Raw genomic sequence first — 16,660 nt, 5'->3', positions numbered from 1 at the left:
TAGTTTCCGAATATTATCATTATTAACGAGTCAATCCCTGTATTTTCGAAACGTTTTTATCTTTTTTTTCTGTCAATAAAATAGTCATTTCGTCTATTTCTGTCATTAAAAATATACTAAAATACTAAATTATCCCCTTCTATTCCTTCTTCTTCTATTTCTGCCATTAAAAATATAGTAAAATATCAAATTATCCCTCTTTTTCTTCTTCTTTTTTGAAAATGAGGAAGAGAGACTATTTCGTTGACGGAAAGAGATGATAAGAACGTTTTAATAAATTTATAAAAATATAGAGAGAAATTATTTCGTTAACGAAAAGAAACGATGAGAAAGAATTATTTCATTGACAAAAAAAAATGATAAGGACGTTTTAATAGATATGAAATAGAGACTATTTCATTGATGAAAAAAAACGATAAGAATGTTTTAATAGATATGAAAAAAGATAAGAACGTTTTAATAGATTTTTAAAAATGTAGGGACTGACTTGTTAATAATAGCAATATCTAATGACTAAATAAAAAATTTTATTTGAGAATAAAATTAAATTTTAAAAATTTTCTCAATCATCTTTTATCTATTTTTAACGGAAAAAAGGATAGAATGACTATTTTGTTGATGGAGATAAAAGATAAAAACATTTTAATAGATTTTTGAAAATATAGAGACTGATTTGTTTAATAATGACAATATCCAAAAACTAAATTGTAAATCTCCTTATAATAATTATATAATAATTGTGTTATAAAATTTGCAGTCAGTAGAAAATTTGTAGATAATTATAAATAAATTAATAAATAAATATATATATATAACATTAAATCGCATGTAGAAATCAAATTTGAGTATTTATAAGGCTGAGCAAAGAAAAGAAAACAAATAAAGCACTTAGGCGTACATAGGAACAAATACAATCAATCATAAAGATCATAAACACTCTACTGTGAGTGACACCCAGCAAAAGCTATGATTATTGCAAATAGGAGATAAACACGTGGACCATGGAAGCTCTCCTATATATTAATTATAAGATAATTCAATGCAACTGATCATGGAGGTGGTGGGCCAAATGGGCCGGGTGGACCAGGATGGCCCATTGGACCACCGAAACAGTCTTGCAGTAACCAGCAACAGCACAAGAAGCTCAAGCTGCAGAAACCCAGAATCAAATCAAGAATCTAAGTAGAAACAAAAACAAAACCCATTTGAGAAAACGTTATTTAGTGTTTAAGTAAAAAAAATAAAAACATACCAAGCACCTATGATGTTGCAAAAGCCACCGAATGGACCAGGTGGTGGCGGACCCCATCCCGGTGGGCCAGGTCCTCCGGGTCCCATTGCTTCCTTTTGAGAGCTATAAAGATATAGAGAAGAAGAATAAGTAAAGGGTTATGGAGAAGAGACTCTCAAAACTTTGGCAAGAGAAGCAAAGGGAAAGGAGGTGCTTTATAGACACAGTTTACTTAGGCTAGAAGGCTCCCAATCTTAGCATCTTACATTATTTTTCAGATATCAACTACTCTTCTTGCCTACCATTCAAAGCTAGTATGCCCTTCAAGAAATTTTTTTTACTTTTGATCATATTATTTCAAAAAGTTTAGTTCTAATGGCGTGGCCGTTGAAGAATGAACCCACGAATCGATTATGGATTAATCAATATTTAATTGATGGGTTGGTATGGTTATCGAGATTTGTTTAAATTACATTTTTTTTTTAAATTTTTTCTTTTTTTTATCTAACTCACCCTCTAAATGAATTACTCTAAACTCTTCAATTATTTAATAATCAGTCATATTTTGATAAATAATACATGCTTTTTTTTTCTTTAATTATTATTAAATTTGGGGAGAATTAATTGATTATAATAGAGAGTTGAACAGCTTGAAGGTAGATTCAAATTAAAACTTTATCTAAATTGAGATGCAAAAGGTGATTTAATCATATATTTTGTTAGCTGTAGCCCATAGAATTGTTATTAATAAATTGAAATTTGATGGATAAGAGTAGAAACTTAGATTTAATTTATTATAAATCTAAACATTCATATATTAATTCACCTGTTTTATGTATGAACTAGTGACTTGCCTGCACAATTTTTTAAAATTATGATTATATGAAATTATAGTGTAAATTTAGTTTTTTTTATTATATTTTCATTGTTTAAATTTGTTGATTAAAAAAAGAAAAATAGTTATAATCAAATGACATTAACTATGATTTATAAAAAAAAATTTCTGAATAGATAGTTTTCACGTCCTGCAACTCGGAACATCTCCATGGATAGAACAACATAATGCAGTAAACAGAAAAGAGAGCCGTTTGGCATGAATGAAATCGAGAATAATATAATTGCAAGAAAAAAATATCACATAGATAGCTTAGGAATGTAATCAACACACTTGCAAGTTCAAAATTCACAGAGAAACAGACAAGGAGATTGAGAATGGCAAAGAAATAGACTCTGATATTTGCTCAAGAATGCAAATACAAGTGAGCAAGTGTGGTTTTTAAGGTGGCAGTGCCAGAGAAGGGAAAAATAAAATTAGCAAAAAGATACAATCATGTGAGTGAGACAACTTCCCAATGGCAAGAAAAGCATAGGATAATGGAATATGCCAATGGCATGTTTGGATATTCTACAAACTTATATTAAGATATGGGGGAGAAATCTGTTGCACAAATCTCCATAGAATTAATGGGCAATAAAACCTGCCTTCTTCTAGTTTACTACCTCTATATTTGTCAAATCAGATCTCTTCTTTTTCTCTTGTATCTGTACATCAACTCTGCAATGGTAGTATATGTATCTCACAAAATGGCTGCCAACCCCACTGAATCCCCCTCATCAATTCTGGTTTCTGAAGCAGTAACTGCTGTTCGAGATCGAGCTGAAATGAGGTCAACAAGCTAGTAAGTACACACTCTTTCAATGGGTTACAGCCACGTAAATGGATCTAAATTTGCACAGTTAAGTCTCTTATAATGGCAAATTACCACTACTGATAATTAATATCAAGTAATTTTTTTTTTATTTGGATGGTATGAGCTCATTGGGATTAGAATATAGAGAAGCCAAAGGCCCAAGGATAGATGCTCTCACTCAGAAACAGAATCCAAGAAATCATAATGATGCTGGAGGACTTTACCTGTAACGTTTGTGATAATATTTACACTTTTCTGTGCAGCAAGTGCCTTTAACTTGTTTCCAGTAGCTAATAAAAGCAAGCTCTTCAGGTGCTGCTTTTGTTCCTTAGGACTGGAGGTTTTTGTTAAAGCTTCTTCAAAAGCATACAAGTCTTGGGTTGTAATACAAGGGAGAGAGAGTAGAACCTGGGGAAGTAAAGGAAACACATCCTTCAATCGACAGGTGTTTATAAACTCTTCTATTTCACCAACAAAGTTCTATCCAACTCATTAAAATAACATGAACAGTAATAATTACCTGTCTTGGGGCTGGATCTCTATCACGGAGGTATATGAATATTTCTCTACAAAGACCAACCAGGTCAGCACTAATAACTGCATTCGACTCGAGCTCCAAGCCTTTGATAATTGCATAGAACAGATCTTTTGAAACAAATTCTTGGAGTTCAACATTATTCGTTGCTATCGCTAGAAGAACAACATGAGCACAAAAGGAAGAAACTTTTGTGACTGCTTCACTATCCGTCCACGTGAAAGCTTCTAAGCAAATCTGTAACGCTGGAAGAGCCAGGCCTTTGTGCTTCAGAAGGAAACTGTCAATGAAGAAAATTAGACAACCATGACCTGAGGGAAAAGAGATTAACAACCCCACTTCCATTAATAAACATACATAGTTAGTCATATGATGACATACCCAACCATAGAGTTTGATGCAAATGCATCCAGGTCTTTCAGAGAAGATATATCTGCACGGCTCACTTGCCCAGATTGCTCCAAAGAAGGAAGCCCAGAATTTAGTCCTGGTGACGCTATTGAAGAGAGAAGCAAGCAAGTCTCACGAGTAAGATCTCGAAGCAGTTTCTCCTCCATTACTTCCACTTTCAAGTCTGATGCAGCAAGCATGCCATGGACATCTGGAGCCTTTGCTTTACCTTCATGCAAAAGACTAGACCAAGAAAAGTGAAGAACTTGCTGCACATGGAGAAATAATGGATATAGGAGCTTTTCCAGCCAGACCTCCCATGTTTCTGAAGGACAAGACTTGACCAAATATATCAAGACTGAATGAACAAGCTGCCTTATATGTCTGAATTCCATGGACTGTATATTCTCCATTAGCGCTATGCCAACATAATCAACATCCAAACATTTGAAAAATGGATCTCCAACGGTCATAGATAGGCCCAGGACGTTGTACCTGGAATTGTAGAATATGCATCAGCACTTCACTTGGAGAAGGCATGCATGAACTAGTGCAACTACATAGTGCTTGTGCGTCTCCTTCATTTGCTCTCCTCTCCTGATGTTTTTAGCTAAAGGATACATTTACGCATATTACAAAGTATTCACATGAGCATCAGTTACTCCCAGGAAGCAATCATTTGCTTCTTGTAAAACTATCGAGTCTTCTAAGTGGTTAGAAGACTAGTAGCTACCCAGCTCATAGAACTCATATATGTCTATATATACACACTAAACAAGAACAACACTTATCAGTCTTCTCTGACATGTCATACCTTTCTTCATTGAAGTCTATAATTTGCAAGCTATCCTAGTTGTTGGATGCAAGTGCATGAGAATATACACACATGCGATATCAGAGAAGAGAGCATGAAAGGGTGAGTATTCAAGCAGTTAATAGGAAAATTAAACATCAGAAACAAGAAATTAAATCTACTAATACCATTCACATCACAAAGTAAGACTAAAAGATTGACTTTTGTTTTTTTTGCAATCAGTTAGAAAAATAAGAAAATGAAAGATTTTAAGTACATAAATAAATAAGAGGACAGTGTATAAAATCATAAAAGACAAACAAGGATACCCACTGACCCAATTGTTACTCCTAAAACACTATCATCACGTAAATTCATGTTACTCTAGCAACTAAACTCATGCACACACATCACAGAAGGAAGAAAATAACTTGTATAAATTCACAGCAAAAATTGAAGGGGCAATGCTAAAACACCTCCAGAGCACTCGTACTTACCCGCTATCTCTGATACCTTTTAACCAATTTCTTATATCAGATTCATTTGCTTCTGCATATCCTTCCTTAGTCATGCCAACTTGTGATCCATCTGCGGAAGTTAAAGAACCCTTTGGCAATTTGGGGTTCCCTTCCCCAAGAAGAGCAAATCGCTCAGCATCACTCATGGTCATGGCAGCTTTCAGTTCACCAGGTAATGCTTGATATATGGATGGAGACCAAAGGGAATGTATTGCACGAAGCAACTGCCAAACAACAAGCCAACATTTTCAATAGTAATGGCCTTGATGTACAGAGTATGAATGAAAATATGAGTATATAAGTTAGTTCTTTAGAGCAATATACATACTTTTAAAAGAGGAGGCAGCATCCAGGATAGATGTGAAGACATTGGATGCAAAGAAGTGCTTCCTGTTGAGCTGTTCTGTAAATTAACATTGCCTTTTCTAGTTCCACTTCTTTTGAGTGCCTTCTCAAAGAATGTTACAGTGTGGAAAATTGACCACATAAATGGCGTCTCTGAGCACAAACGGATCAGACCCAGGGGTTCAGACAAAAAATTATTTTGCCACTCTAGCTGTATCCACTGTTGGCTCAACGGTTCAAGTAACCAGGCCAAAACTTCTTGCTGTTGTTGAATCCTGCATCCAGTTCAGTAACTTGCAGCAGTAAGCAATATATTGGACACTTCATAGTTAAAATACAAAGTCTGCTCACTCTAAGTAAGACAGTACCCAGCAGCAGAAGCCATTACAAGAAATGCTTCGCCTAGAAGATTATGTTCACTGCGATGTAGGCAACCTTCCCTTTGCATATAGGCCATTGTATCAGCTATACCCTACAGTAAAACAGAACAAAATAAAATATGTGATCTTAGTTGAAATTATTAGGCTCTTCAGCCTAGCATGAATATGGTCTACGCAATTCAGTTTATTTCTAAAGCACTTCAAACTTTCCTTCTAGAGAGCGTACGAGGCTCTTTGTTATATTTACAGGGACTCCATAGTCCATATAAGCTATAAGCTTGAGATTTTAGATTGAGTGATTAATTGACATGGTCTAGAGCTTGAACCTAGTATCCCTCGTGTATTAATTAGACATTTCAGCAAAAAATAAGATGGGTCTATGCTTGTTCACAATTCAAACCTGTTGAATCCCACATCGATTGTGAAAAGGGGTAATGTGCCCCTTATATGGACCATAGGCACTCCCCCTTGAGCTTGCTTTTGGGATGAGTTAGGCCTGGCCCAAATTTAACATGGTATTTGAGCCTCCCCATCCGATGTTGGGCGCCCCATAAATGTGCCACGCACCAGTAAAAATTCTGGACGTGAGGGGTGTATTGAATCACACATCGGTTGTGGAAAGGGGTAATGTGCCCCTTATATGAGCTATAGGGGCTCCTCCCTCTTGAGCTAGCTTTTGGGGTGAGTTAGGCATTGCCCAAATTTAACAAAACCCAATGGAAATTCACATGTGGGGTGCGTTACAGTAATAAAACTGTTCTTGTGACCATCACAACTCCACATATAACCTTATGCTTTTAGGTTCAGAGGTTTCTTACAGATTCAATGATAGAATCCAAGTAAATAGATTTTCTTTCATTGATAAGAGTTGAATAAGTTTGCCAGTTGCCACATAGCAGAAGAGAGTAAAAGTAAAAAAAGAAGAAGGCACAAATAAGCCACCTTCATGTGAGGCAGAACACTTCTGTCAGCAGCTTTGGCTATTCGAATGAATGACGTACAAATCTGCAGCCTTGCATGCCGTGCACTACTTGTTGAAGGATCCTAGCAACCAAATAAATAGGTAGTTGAATTCTCCCTTCAAAAGTAATGATCTTTGAAATTAAGATAGATCTCACAAGAACCTTAACAACAAATGGAAGCGATGTCAGAAGCTCAAATAGTTTATTGATAACACTGCCCACAGCATCTGGGAAATATTTCATAAAGGGACCCAAAGCATCAAAGTAGTGCCCGAGGACTTCGACGAGAGCTGGCTCTGTCCATTTCAATGAGAGAAGTTGCTGAAGTAGACCTTCAATTTGTAGGAACCAAAATTTTTCAGTATGACTTTTTATTATTTTTCTAAATTCCAGTAAAACAAATACAAGTTGCTACAACCTTCAAATATTCTACATAATGCAAGGTGAACTTCAGATCTTCCACCCGAATATTCATGTGATCCATCAAAAATTGCGCTTACAACATTTTCAAGAGCCACCTGTGTGCTTTCCATCACTGCTAATTCCTGAATTTTAGAAATGATGCATACATATGATAGACAAAACATCAACACTCAGCAAATGTGAAACTGGAATAGCAAAACTCTATAGATTAAAAATTTAATGTGCAGGCATCTATAGAGAAGTGCTTAAAGAGTTAAATGATAAACCTGAACAGAGATTGCTGAGATTGAGAGGCTACTGATGATTGAAAGAATTCTTTCAGAAATTTTAGCACTGGATATAAGGGGTTTAAAAGAAGCAACAAACTTCATCAGCTCAGACTGCATTGAGAAAGCACGCATCAGGAAAAAAATCCAAAACAACAAACTAGAAAAAAAGAAAAAAAAAAAGAAGTCGGATAAGAAAGATAAAAGGGGAAGGATAAAAGAAAAGGACAATGAACTTATGAATAAAATGACAACTGCAAGTGCAGTAAATCAAATAATGATATAAAAACCTTAAATATAATTAGACCACCTCAACAAGAGGTTGAACAAAGATCTCAGTAAAATTTACCAGCTTGAAACGATACTGGCTAAAATCCCCCTTCCCTTCAAAATCATCACTCCATAACTCCAAAGCCCCAAGAGAGAGGGATGCCCCTATTTTTTCTCTTTTAAGCATGCGCTGGAAAGTGATATCAAGAATTGCACTACAAATATCATCATTCATCAGACTTAAAATCTTTGTTTTCTCATTATCAACCTGTCCAGAAGCACAGCCCACATTATTAGTAGAAGAACCATCACCGGGTGAAAGCATGGTAGCTTTTGGCTTGGACATCAAATCTCTCATTAGCACCTACAAAGGAAAAAAAAAAAAATTAACCATAGCAAAATGTGCTGGGTAGACTTAGTGTATGTCTTACAATAATAACATCCAAAAAAATCCACCTACCAGCCAAAAGAGCAGGGATTGATAATGAAGAGCTAGCTTATAATGTTGAAAATAGCCCAACATCTGAAATTATATCAAAGAGCTAGATTATGAATAATTCTTCAAAAGCCCAGAACATTCACAGCGCTTGCCTGAAAACTGTGTACTGCCATCCAATCACGTTAATACATGTCATAAAAAAGTGTAACTACCTGTTGTAGATAAAGAGAGAGTATACTGCTATCACTGGAAATGCATTGCAAGTTGGAAGAACCCAAAGACACCATACTTTCACATATATATTCCGCAAACTCATATTCACTCTCATCTATAACCCCAGTACTTGACCCAGATTTCAATAAAAATTCTCTGGAAATGTTCATCAAGATCTGAAAGATATTACTCATTGCAGAATCAAATTCAGAAGCAGATGCATCAACAGGCCTCTTCCTGCAAATATCAAATTAGACAGTAGTCATGAGAATGTAATTTTAGGAGAGAGGTTGAGTATGACTACTTAAGAAATCAAATACACCATATGCGTACCTTGGAGAGACAAGTCTGAAAAACTCACAAGCATGAAGCCGGAAGTCGGTAGAAGAAAGTAAAAAGCCACAACTGTAGGGGAGAGGGAGAAACGTTGAAGAAAGTGAGATATCAACCCACACTAATGATGGAGAAAGTGAAAAAAATAATCCATACTAACAATTGAAATTGGCTGCTATGAGTTATCATACCCATGAATTACACCAAATTTAGCTAGATCAGGTAAAGGAGCCCACTCAGCATATGCATTAATAGCATTCAGAGTAGCTGTTACTGTGGCAGCATGCTGTTTCGCAGAGTCCAATTGTTGCCTACCAACTTCATGCAATGCAGCTCCAAAGTGTCTTTCCAATAACTGTATCAAGAATGAAGATATTATTGACTCAGGGAGAGAGAGAGAGAGAGAGAGAGAGAGAGAGAGAGAGAGAGAGAGAGAGAGAGCGAGAGAGCGAGAGAGAGCGAGAGAGAGTTGCAATGAAGATATAGATGTTCCTACATTATAAAATAAAGGCAAAATGTCAGGCAAGGATTGAGTAAGGCCCCGCAACAAAAGCCTACGCCGGTCACCTGACAATACATTCAGTGGCAATATAATATATGCAAGCAGAAACATAAGTACAACAGAAAATTTAAAAACACTTTACAACTTCAAGATCAATGCCAATTAATGAGTAGGTGGAAAGAAAGGGGTATACAAAATAAAATTAAGGGAAAAAAAAACGAAAAAAAGGAAGTAGAACAAAAGTAAGACTGAACTTTAAACTTGTGAATAAAAAATTTCAATCAACTCAATGTGATCAACTCTTGAGGTTCTTGCAAGGCAGTATTCTAAATTCTACTGAATTTCTACAGTTCAAATTATTCAATCTCCTCAACAAGCATTTAAGCGGACATATACAAACTACCAGGTCATTGTACCTTCTAAATCTTCATTGTGAACTGTAATATCTTCAGGGAGCCACCTCAGCATCATTGCAACCAACTCAGCCTAATACAAGGTTATATAAAAAAAAAAGAAGCAACCATCCAATTAATGCTTCAGAATAGAGCATAACCAAGCAACACAACTCCTACTTCAGGGGAAAAATAAACAACAATAACACAACAGCTACAAGCAAAAAATGTTAATATTGGACAGGAAAATGCATACTTGCACAGGACCCTTGCCAGATAAGGAAACCAGAGATGGAAGCAGCTCTTGCCACAGTTCAACACCTTCTCTTCTAACAATCTGTATAAGAGCAAAAACATGAGCAGTGGACTGCAAAGAAGACAATGCTTACACAACCTTCAAGAGTAGTGGGCTTAAAACCTCAGCAACAAGGGCAGCTGTCTGACTTTTTAGAGCCCATTCTTCAGAAGAATTTGCAATCTCAGACATCAATTCAAAAGCAATATTTGCAAAATTCCTTCGTTCCACTGGGTTTAATTCCTCCCAACGCAACCTAACCAAATGCTGCAGAAGATACACATGCTTATGCTATCTAATGTGATCAAACTCTAAGCAAACTAGACCTATCAAAATTTATAAATACTCCATTTTCATCAAAAACATTCTGAGCCTGTGGCGAAATGCAAATATTAGGTGATTGACTAATTGCTAATGTTAATGAGTCTTTGAGCTTTTTGTACCGTTGAAAAAGTTCAAGACTCCATGGGACATTCAGATTCCCATGAAATTAACTATCAAGTCATCCTCACATCATCAATCAAATTGGATCTAATAATCAATTCGGTAAAGGCAGTCTATACATCAATTCAAATACAAATTCTACTAGAGGAACAATATTGAGATGTGCCTGAGAGGAAGTTGGTCTTATTTTACTTTTTCATTTTACAAAGAATAAGAAATGCACAATTATTGCCCCAAAGAACATCGTTGTAGAGTGGCAAACAAATAATAACCACTTGACATACACCAATAGAAAACAATCATTTTCTCTATAAATTCGTCCCACTGGAAGTATGGCCCAGCCCCCATGCTTGATTAGTGCATTTGGAACAAGGAAGTTAGAAACTTTGAAAGGAGCATCCTTTGGTGATCTTGGAGATGGCTCTTTCTAAAGAGTTTGTCCTCACATTCAAACAGAGGTTGTTTTAGGATCCTTATTAGAATACCAACAGGATATATTCTTCAAAGCAGCATCAAGAATCTCCACCAAAAAGAAAAGAGCAATGGTAGATGAGTGTAAACCTGCAGCATTTTGAAAGCATGCAACCGGATTTCAGAAGACCAATCTTTTTTGACAAGTAGGAATGACACATTTGCCAAAACCCGCACATCTCCTGTTTTGATCTGCATATATTGAACAGTAGATAAATTATCCAAGGCAAGTATAATACTTATGCAAAGGAACTTAAAATTCAATGTAGTTCTTGCTAATGCCAGTGATGCAAACATGTGCCTGGAGCTATTTGAGGCTTTCTCCAACAAATGAGAAAAATAAAATTAATATCTTCAGTGCTGTCCTAAACAAAAAGGTAACCACTAATATAGATTATTCAATAAATTAATCGTAAGGCCCCACTTTAAAAAACGAACAAATAAGTACCCTCCCTCAATTTTATGTCTGTTTAACCAAACGCCAATTCTCAAAATCAAACCAATTGCTAAGACCATGAAACTCAACCAACTAGCAATTACTTCCAAAATTAATCTTCAGCTAAACCAGACTCCAAAATGGCACATAATTTGAGAATGCACTAGTAATTATTCAACAGCACAGATGCACGAGATCATTTCTACAAACCCAATCACTAAATCCTTCTGCTAACATCTAACCACTATCTAGTATCAACTGTCTGAGACAATGACTTACCAGATTTATAAATATCTATACAGAGGACAAGGAAACATAAAACCTCTCAAACTTTACCATTTGTCTGACATTTTACATATAATTAAAAGACCATGACCTAAGCCAGCTAGTAACTACACCAATAAGCTCAGTTACTCTGCCACGCATTGACTTGAAATTATAAGTATCCAACCTAAAACAATCTACAAAGCCAAGCGTTGATACCCCTTTCACAATTAGGCCAAGACTGATCAAGTTCGTACTATTCCAGGGTATTAAAACCCAAACATAATTGACAGAATAGCCCAAAAAAGAATTCAAGTATAACACCCCGTCGAAGCAAATTAACAGTTGCAACATCTAATCATTAGTTATTACCCTTTTACTAAAGCCCCATAGCTCGATCAGATTGCTTATGCTTGCCACAAAAAGTTGTCAAATTTACTACTAATCAATTCGATCACCATTAGACAATCAAAATTCAAACTTTTTTTTCGGCCCAGACGTGGATAAAGTGGAAAGAGCAACAGTAATTAAATAAATATAAACGCATTATCAAGTACGCCTCTATCTATCTCGGCAAGAGAGAGAGAGAGAGAGAGAGTACGGAATCGAGGAAAGAGACAGCGGCTTTGCGAGCATCGGGAGTGGAGTTCCAGTCAAGAGCTGCAACAATGGCTCGAGCCACATTATTTGCTATGTTATTGCCGCTAGTCTCTTCCATTGCCAAAAATAAAGACACTTGAGCAGCTTTCGTAGGATTGCAGAGAGGCACAGGGAGAGAAATAAATAGAAAAAATTGTAACTTTCTGGAAGACAGAGCTGATAGATACTGGGAAAGAGAAGAAGAAGAAAAAAGAAGAAAAAAGAAGAAAAAAGAAGAAACAGAAGGAAACTGGTTGTGGTTTTGTTAAGAGTTACAACTTTCTGTGGTTTGGGGGTTTTATATACATGTAATTCAAAGGCTACAGAGTCCTTACCCCTGAGGTTCTTTGCTGTCTCGCTTTAAGCTCTTTTCCTTTTTCTTTCTTTTTTTTTTTTCTTGAAAAAAAAAAATTAGCAAACTTTTTAGCTAATGCTCCAGTTAATTTCAGTCTTGAAATTATTTTGCAGTTAAATGGGTTCTCAATTTTTAATTTTATTAAAAAAATTACAAAATTAACAATATTAACTAGCAACATATAATGAAAAAAAAAAGGTAAAACATCCAAATTAATTTTCAACATCGATTTAATTTAATTTAATTTAATTTATAATTATAGTTATATGAATCAATTAGATCGAATAAACCATTTCTACAATGATGATTAGATTCTAGAACTTTTTTTTATCAACATATATTTGAAAGAAAAAAAAAATCTAACTCTGATTATATGAGAATTTTCATAATAAATTAAAGACTAAATTATATTTTAATTTATTTTTATTTTTAAAATTAAATATTTAAATTTTTATATAATCATTTTGTTCAAATTAGAGATTATTTCATTTATAATACTGTTAATCAATTAAAGAAAATAAATATTTCAAACACTTAAAATATTTTTATAAATACTTAAATTTTTTTTAATATATTTAGTATTTACATTAATGTATTAGTTTTTTTATTTTTAAAATTAAAATTTTAAATATCTCTATTTTTAATCTGTTAAGAATTATAATTTTTTATTTATTATAAATATTAATTCAAAATTAGTGAATATTGAAATTTATTCTAAAATTATAATTTTTTATTAAAATATTTTTTTATAAAAGTTTACGACTTAAATATTATTTGGTATCATTTAAAAAATGTTGACTTATTTAACTAATTCTAGCTGATTCTAGAGATTTGATTTGATCTGATTAGAATCCTTAATTATCTCTGTAATTATTATTTGATTATTTACTTCCTGTTTAGATATGATTCTCTGTGTATAAATAGTCATGTAGACCAATTGTAAAGATTAAGAGTGAAATATAAAAATACTCAAAATTTTCCTAAAATTCTTCATGGTATCAAAGCCTTTTCCTGATTTTTTGGGTCCAAATTCAATTTTTCATTTTTAGGGTTTCAAAACCCTAGATCTACCAATTTTGGTACTAACCCATCTAGGAGCCTCTTTTTCTCTCACCGCCGGCACCAGGAGAACCGCCGGACTGCCGCCGGCCGATCGACCAGCTCCGACGTCGGAAAAGCCTGCGCGTGAGGCTCACGCCCACCACTTCCCGGCACGTGACCCGTCGCTTCCCGGCGCGTGATCCATCGTCTGTCACTGTTTCGCCGCTCAGATCACTCCGGCGACGATTTCGACCATCTTTCCGGCTCTCTCGTGCTGTTACCCGGTCTTTTGGTGAATCAATTGGGCTTTCTTGTGTGTACAACCTTGGGTACCTCCTATTCTTTCACTGTTCATAAATCTTTACTATGGCAGAAGGGTTGAATAACGAATATGATCCAATTCGGGTCCAAGTGTTGGGAAGAAATCATTTTCCTTCTCTAGAAGAGGCCCATGCCCATGTTCAACAAGAGGAAAGTCGTCGACATGCTATGCTCCATACTGCACCAGTTGAAAAGGCTGGGTTGACTACCAGTTTGAGCACACCACAGCCTCCTACTTCTGAGAAAGATCACTTACACTGTGACTATTGTGGGAAACCAAGGCATACCAAAGAGACTTGTTGGAAGTTACATGGTCGTCCCACTAGAGGTCGTGGAGAAAAATGAGGTACCTCTAGAAATCAAGCTAAGTTAGCAGAAACTGTGGAGGAACCCTTTAAGGAGACAACAACGACTGAGTTCCTTTCCCCTAATGAACTTCAAAGTCTCAAGCGCCTCTTGTCTCATATTGACACCTCTTCATCCTCTGGTGCTACATCTAACTTTGTAAAGTTAGGTAATGTTTCCTCTTTTAATAATGTTCCATGGATTATCGATTCTGGTGCGAATAGACATATGACAGGCTCTTATAAAGGCTTTCTCAATTATTCTCCTTCTCTAACCAAAGATAGTGTCAGAATTGCTGATGGCTCTTTTACTCCCATATCCGGAACAGGTTCTGTTATTTGCACATCCAACATTAAATTATCATTTGTCCTTCATGTTCCCCACTTTCCTGTCAACCTTTTATCTGTCAGTGCTATCACTAATGCTCTTAACTGTAAAATTGAATTCTTTCCTGATCATTGTGTTATTCAGGATCTTCGCACAAGGAAGATGATTGGCAATGGTAGGCTGCATGATGGCTTATACATGTTGGAGGGTGATCCGGCTTCTTCGATATCTCAAGCCTGTTTTGGAGAAAATAAGGATGTCAATCAGGAAATAATACAGTGGCACCGGCGGTTAGGGCATCCATCATTTTTTGTTTTAGAAAAACTTTATCCTGATTTGTTTGCTAAAACCCAGTTTGGCTCTTTATGTTGTGATGCTTGTGAGTATGCTAAACACACTAGAACATCCTATCCTTTGAGTCATAATAAAAGTCAAATTCCTTTTGCAACTATTCATTCTGATGTTTGGGGGCCTACTCAAATGGTCTCCTTATCTGGTAATCGATGGTTTGTCACCTTTATTGATTGTTGCACTCGAATGACTTGGGTCTATTTGATTAAAGCTAAAAGTGATGTCTTTTCTTGTTTTCAATCCTTTCATAAGATGGTTTGTACTCAATTTGATACTAAGGTGAAAATTTTGAGAACTGACAATGGAAGAGAATACATGGATAGTAGTTTTTCTGCTTATTTGGAGAGTAATGGGATAATACACCAGACTAGTTGTCCTTATACTAGTACTCAAAATGGCGTTGCTGAAAGGAAAAATAGACATCTATTGGAGGTAGCTCGATCCCTTATGTTCACCATGAATCTACCCAAAACATATTGGGGAGATGCAATTCTTACATCTGCTTATCTTATCAATAGAATGCCTCTCAAGACCCTTAACTTTATGAGTCCTTTGACGGCTCTACAAGGGAAGAATTCATACGTTGTTCCACCAAAAGTATTTGGGTGTGTTTGCTTTGTCCATACTAGGACGGCAGGAAAACTGGATCCCAAGACCCTTAAATGTGTGTTTGTTGGGTATTCTCCAACACAGAAGGGATACAAGTGTTATCATCCTCCCTCTAGGAAATACTTCGTTAGTATGGATGTTACCTTCCGAGAAACTGAACCCTACTTCATTACCACCCACTCACCTCTTCAGGGGGAGAATAATGAGCAAGAAGAGGTGATCCCGAATTCTGTGATTCTGAATGATATGGTTCAACTAGAAAGTTTGAGTTCTAGTAGACAGGGGGAGATGTCCTGTAACGACCCGGAAACCGGACCGCCACCGGCGCTAGGATCCAGATCGGCTTAAGGCCGCCGGGACCCGTAGCAAGCCAAACATACATACTATTACCTGGTAAAATCCCATGCATGATCAAAACTCTAACATAAAACCTGAAATCTGAACATCTGTTGAACCCAAACCTGACCTGTGCATGTATCCTGACATGAATCATACATCATAAGATCATAAAAACCTCCACTGGAGCCCTCATCATATACTCCAATGGGGTAACACTACATGCCTCAAGTTTGGTTCTCAACTCAACATATAATATAAACATAACCATGCATTAACAGGGATTAACCAATCTATAGGGCCAAGCACACTCTAATCCATAAACATTAACTCTCCAATCAGTTACATACATTATCTCAACTTATATTACATCAACTTATATTACATCAACTTATATTACATGTCCACTTCTAAAACTACTCAACTGATACATAAACATACACTATTACATAAAACACACGTCTCTTAATCTTTACCCTGCTGACTTCTGAGCTCTGACTTAAACCTGTAACACTGGGGTTAGGGGAGAGGGGTGAGCTAAAAAGCCCAGTGAGTAGAAACAGAGAAAACAGTTCATTAATTACATGCTTTCATGAAATGCGTCATAACACAGAGAAATCACATAATCTTGTCCGTCTTGGGGGCTTATGCAATATGTATTCCCCACAGACCCTGGTTTCTGAGAGTCTGTCTTTTTTGCATGCATCTTTCCTCTCAGAGGATGGACATGACATCAAAAATCC

At 35.9% G+C, this 16,660-nt stretch overlaps 1 protein-coding gene and 1 long non-coding RNA gene across 3 annotated transcripts; both read right to left on the bottom strand.

Annotated features, from left to right (window-relative positions):
- Positions 1 to 827: 827 nt before the first annotated feature.
- LOC110622165 lies at positions 828 to 1,464 on the bottom strand. Its single transcript, XR_002489056.2, has 2 exons — positions 1,253 to 1,464; positions 828 to 1,149 (listed from the first exon to the last, which is right to left on the bottom strand). It is a non-coding gene; the product is annotated as an uncharacterized LOC110622165 (long non-coding RNA).
- An 882-nt stretch (positions 1,465 to 2,346) lies between these two features.
- LOC110622147 (protein HASTY 1) lies at positions 2,347 to 12,525 on the bottom strand. 2 transcript variants are annotated; one of them, XM_021766552.2, is made up of 22 exons: positions 12,195 to 12,525; positions 10,984 to 11,085; positions 10,102 to 10,245; positions 9,940 to 10,020; positions 9,708 to 9,777; positions 9,286 to 9,356; positions 8,981 to 9,144; positions 8,790 to 8,861; positions 8,456 to 8,693; positions 8,265 to 8,327; positions 7,884 to 8,168; positions 7,535 to 7,648; positions 7,264 to 7,390; positions 7,008 to 7,177; positions 6,826 to 6,927; positions 5,872 to 5,975; positions 5,487 to 5,778; positions 5,138 to 5,382; positions 3,839 to 4,342; positions 3,443 to 3,737; positions 3,147 to 3,330; positions 2,347 to 2,888 (listed from the first exon to the last, which is right to left on the bottom strand). In XM_021766552.2, exons 1-22 carry the CDS (start codon positions 12,309 to 12,311, stop codon positions 2,809 to 2,811), a joined length of 3,624 nt encoding a protein of 1,207 aa, XP_021622244.1. In that variant the 5' UTR covers positions 12,312 to 12,525; the 3' UTR covers positions 2,347 to 2,808. The 2 variants fall into 2 exon arrangements, with proteins under 2 accessions (XP_021622244.1, XP_043816148.1); XM_043960213.1 differs by lacking the exon at positions 12,195 to 12,525 and adding an exon at positions 11,966 to 12,169.
- Positions 12,526 to 16,660: the final 4,135 nt, after the last annotated feature.

Source organism: Manihot esculenta, chromosome 9 (genome assembly GCF_001659605.2).
Source record: "Manihot esculenta cultivar AM560-2 chromosome 9, M.esculenta_v8, whole genome shotgun sequence".
Lineage (NCBI taxonomy): Eukaryota > Viridiplantae > Streptophyta > Magnoliopsida > Malpighiales > Euphorbiaceae > Manihot > Manihot esculenta.
Note: the sequence above shows the minus strand (reverse complement) of the source record. Positions and strands in the feature narration are given on the sequence as shown.

Bases quoted from the DNA above. Each gene is read 5' to 3' on its own strand.
- LOC110622147 (XM_021766552.2), bottom strand. From the start codon at position 12,311: ATGGAAGAGACTAGCGGCAATAACATAGCAAATAATGTGGCTCGAGCC. The intron at 8,169-8,264 runs GTAGGTGGATTT...TTTCCTTTGTAG, and splicing joins AATCCCTGCTCTTTTGGCTG to GTGCTAATGAGAGATTTGAT. The intron at 5,976-6,825 runs GTGGCTTATTTG...GTTTTACTGTAG, and splicing joins GTGTTCTGCCTCACATGAAG to GGTATAGCTGATACAATGGC.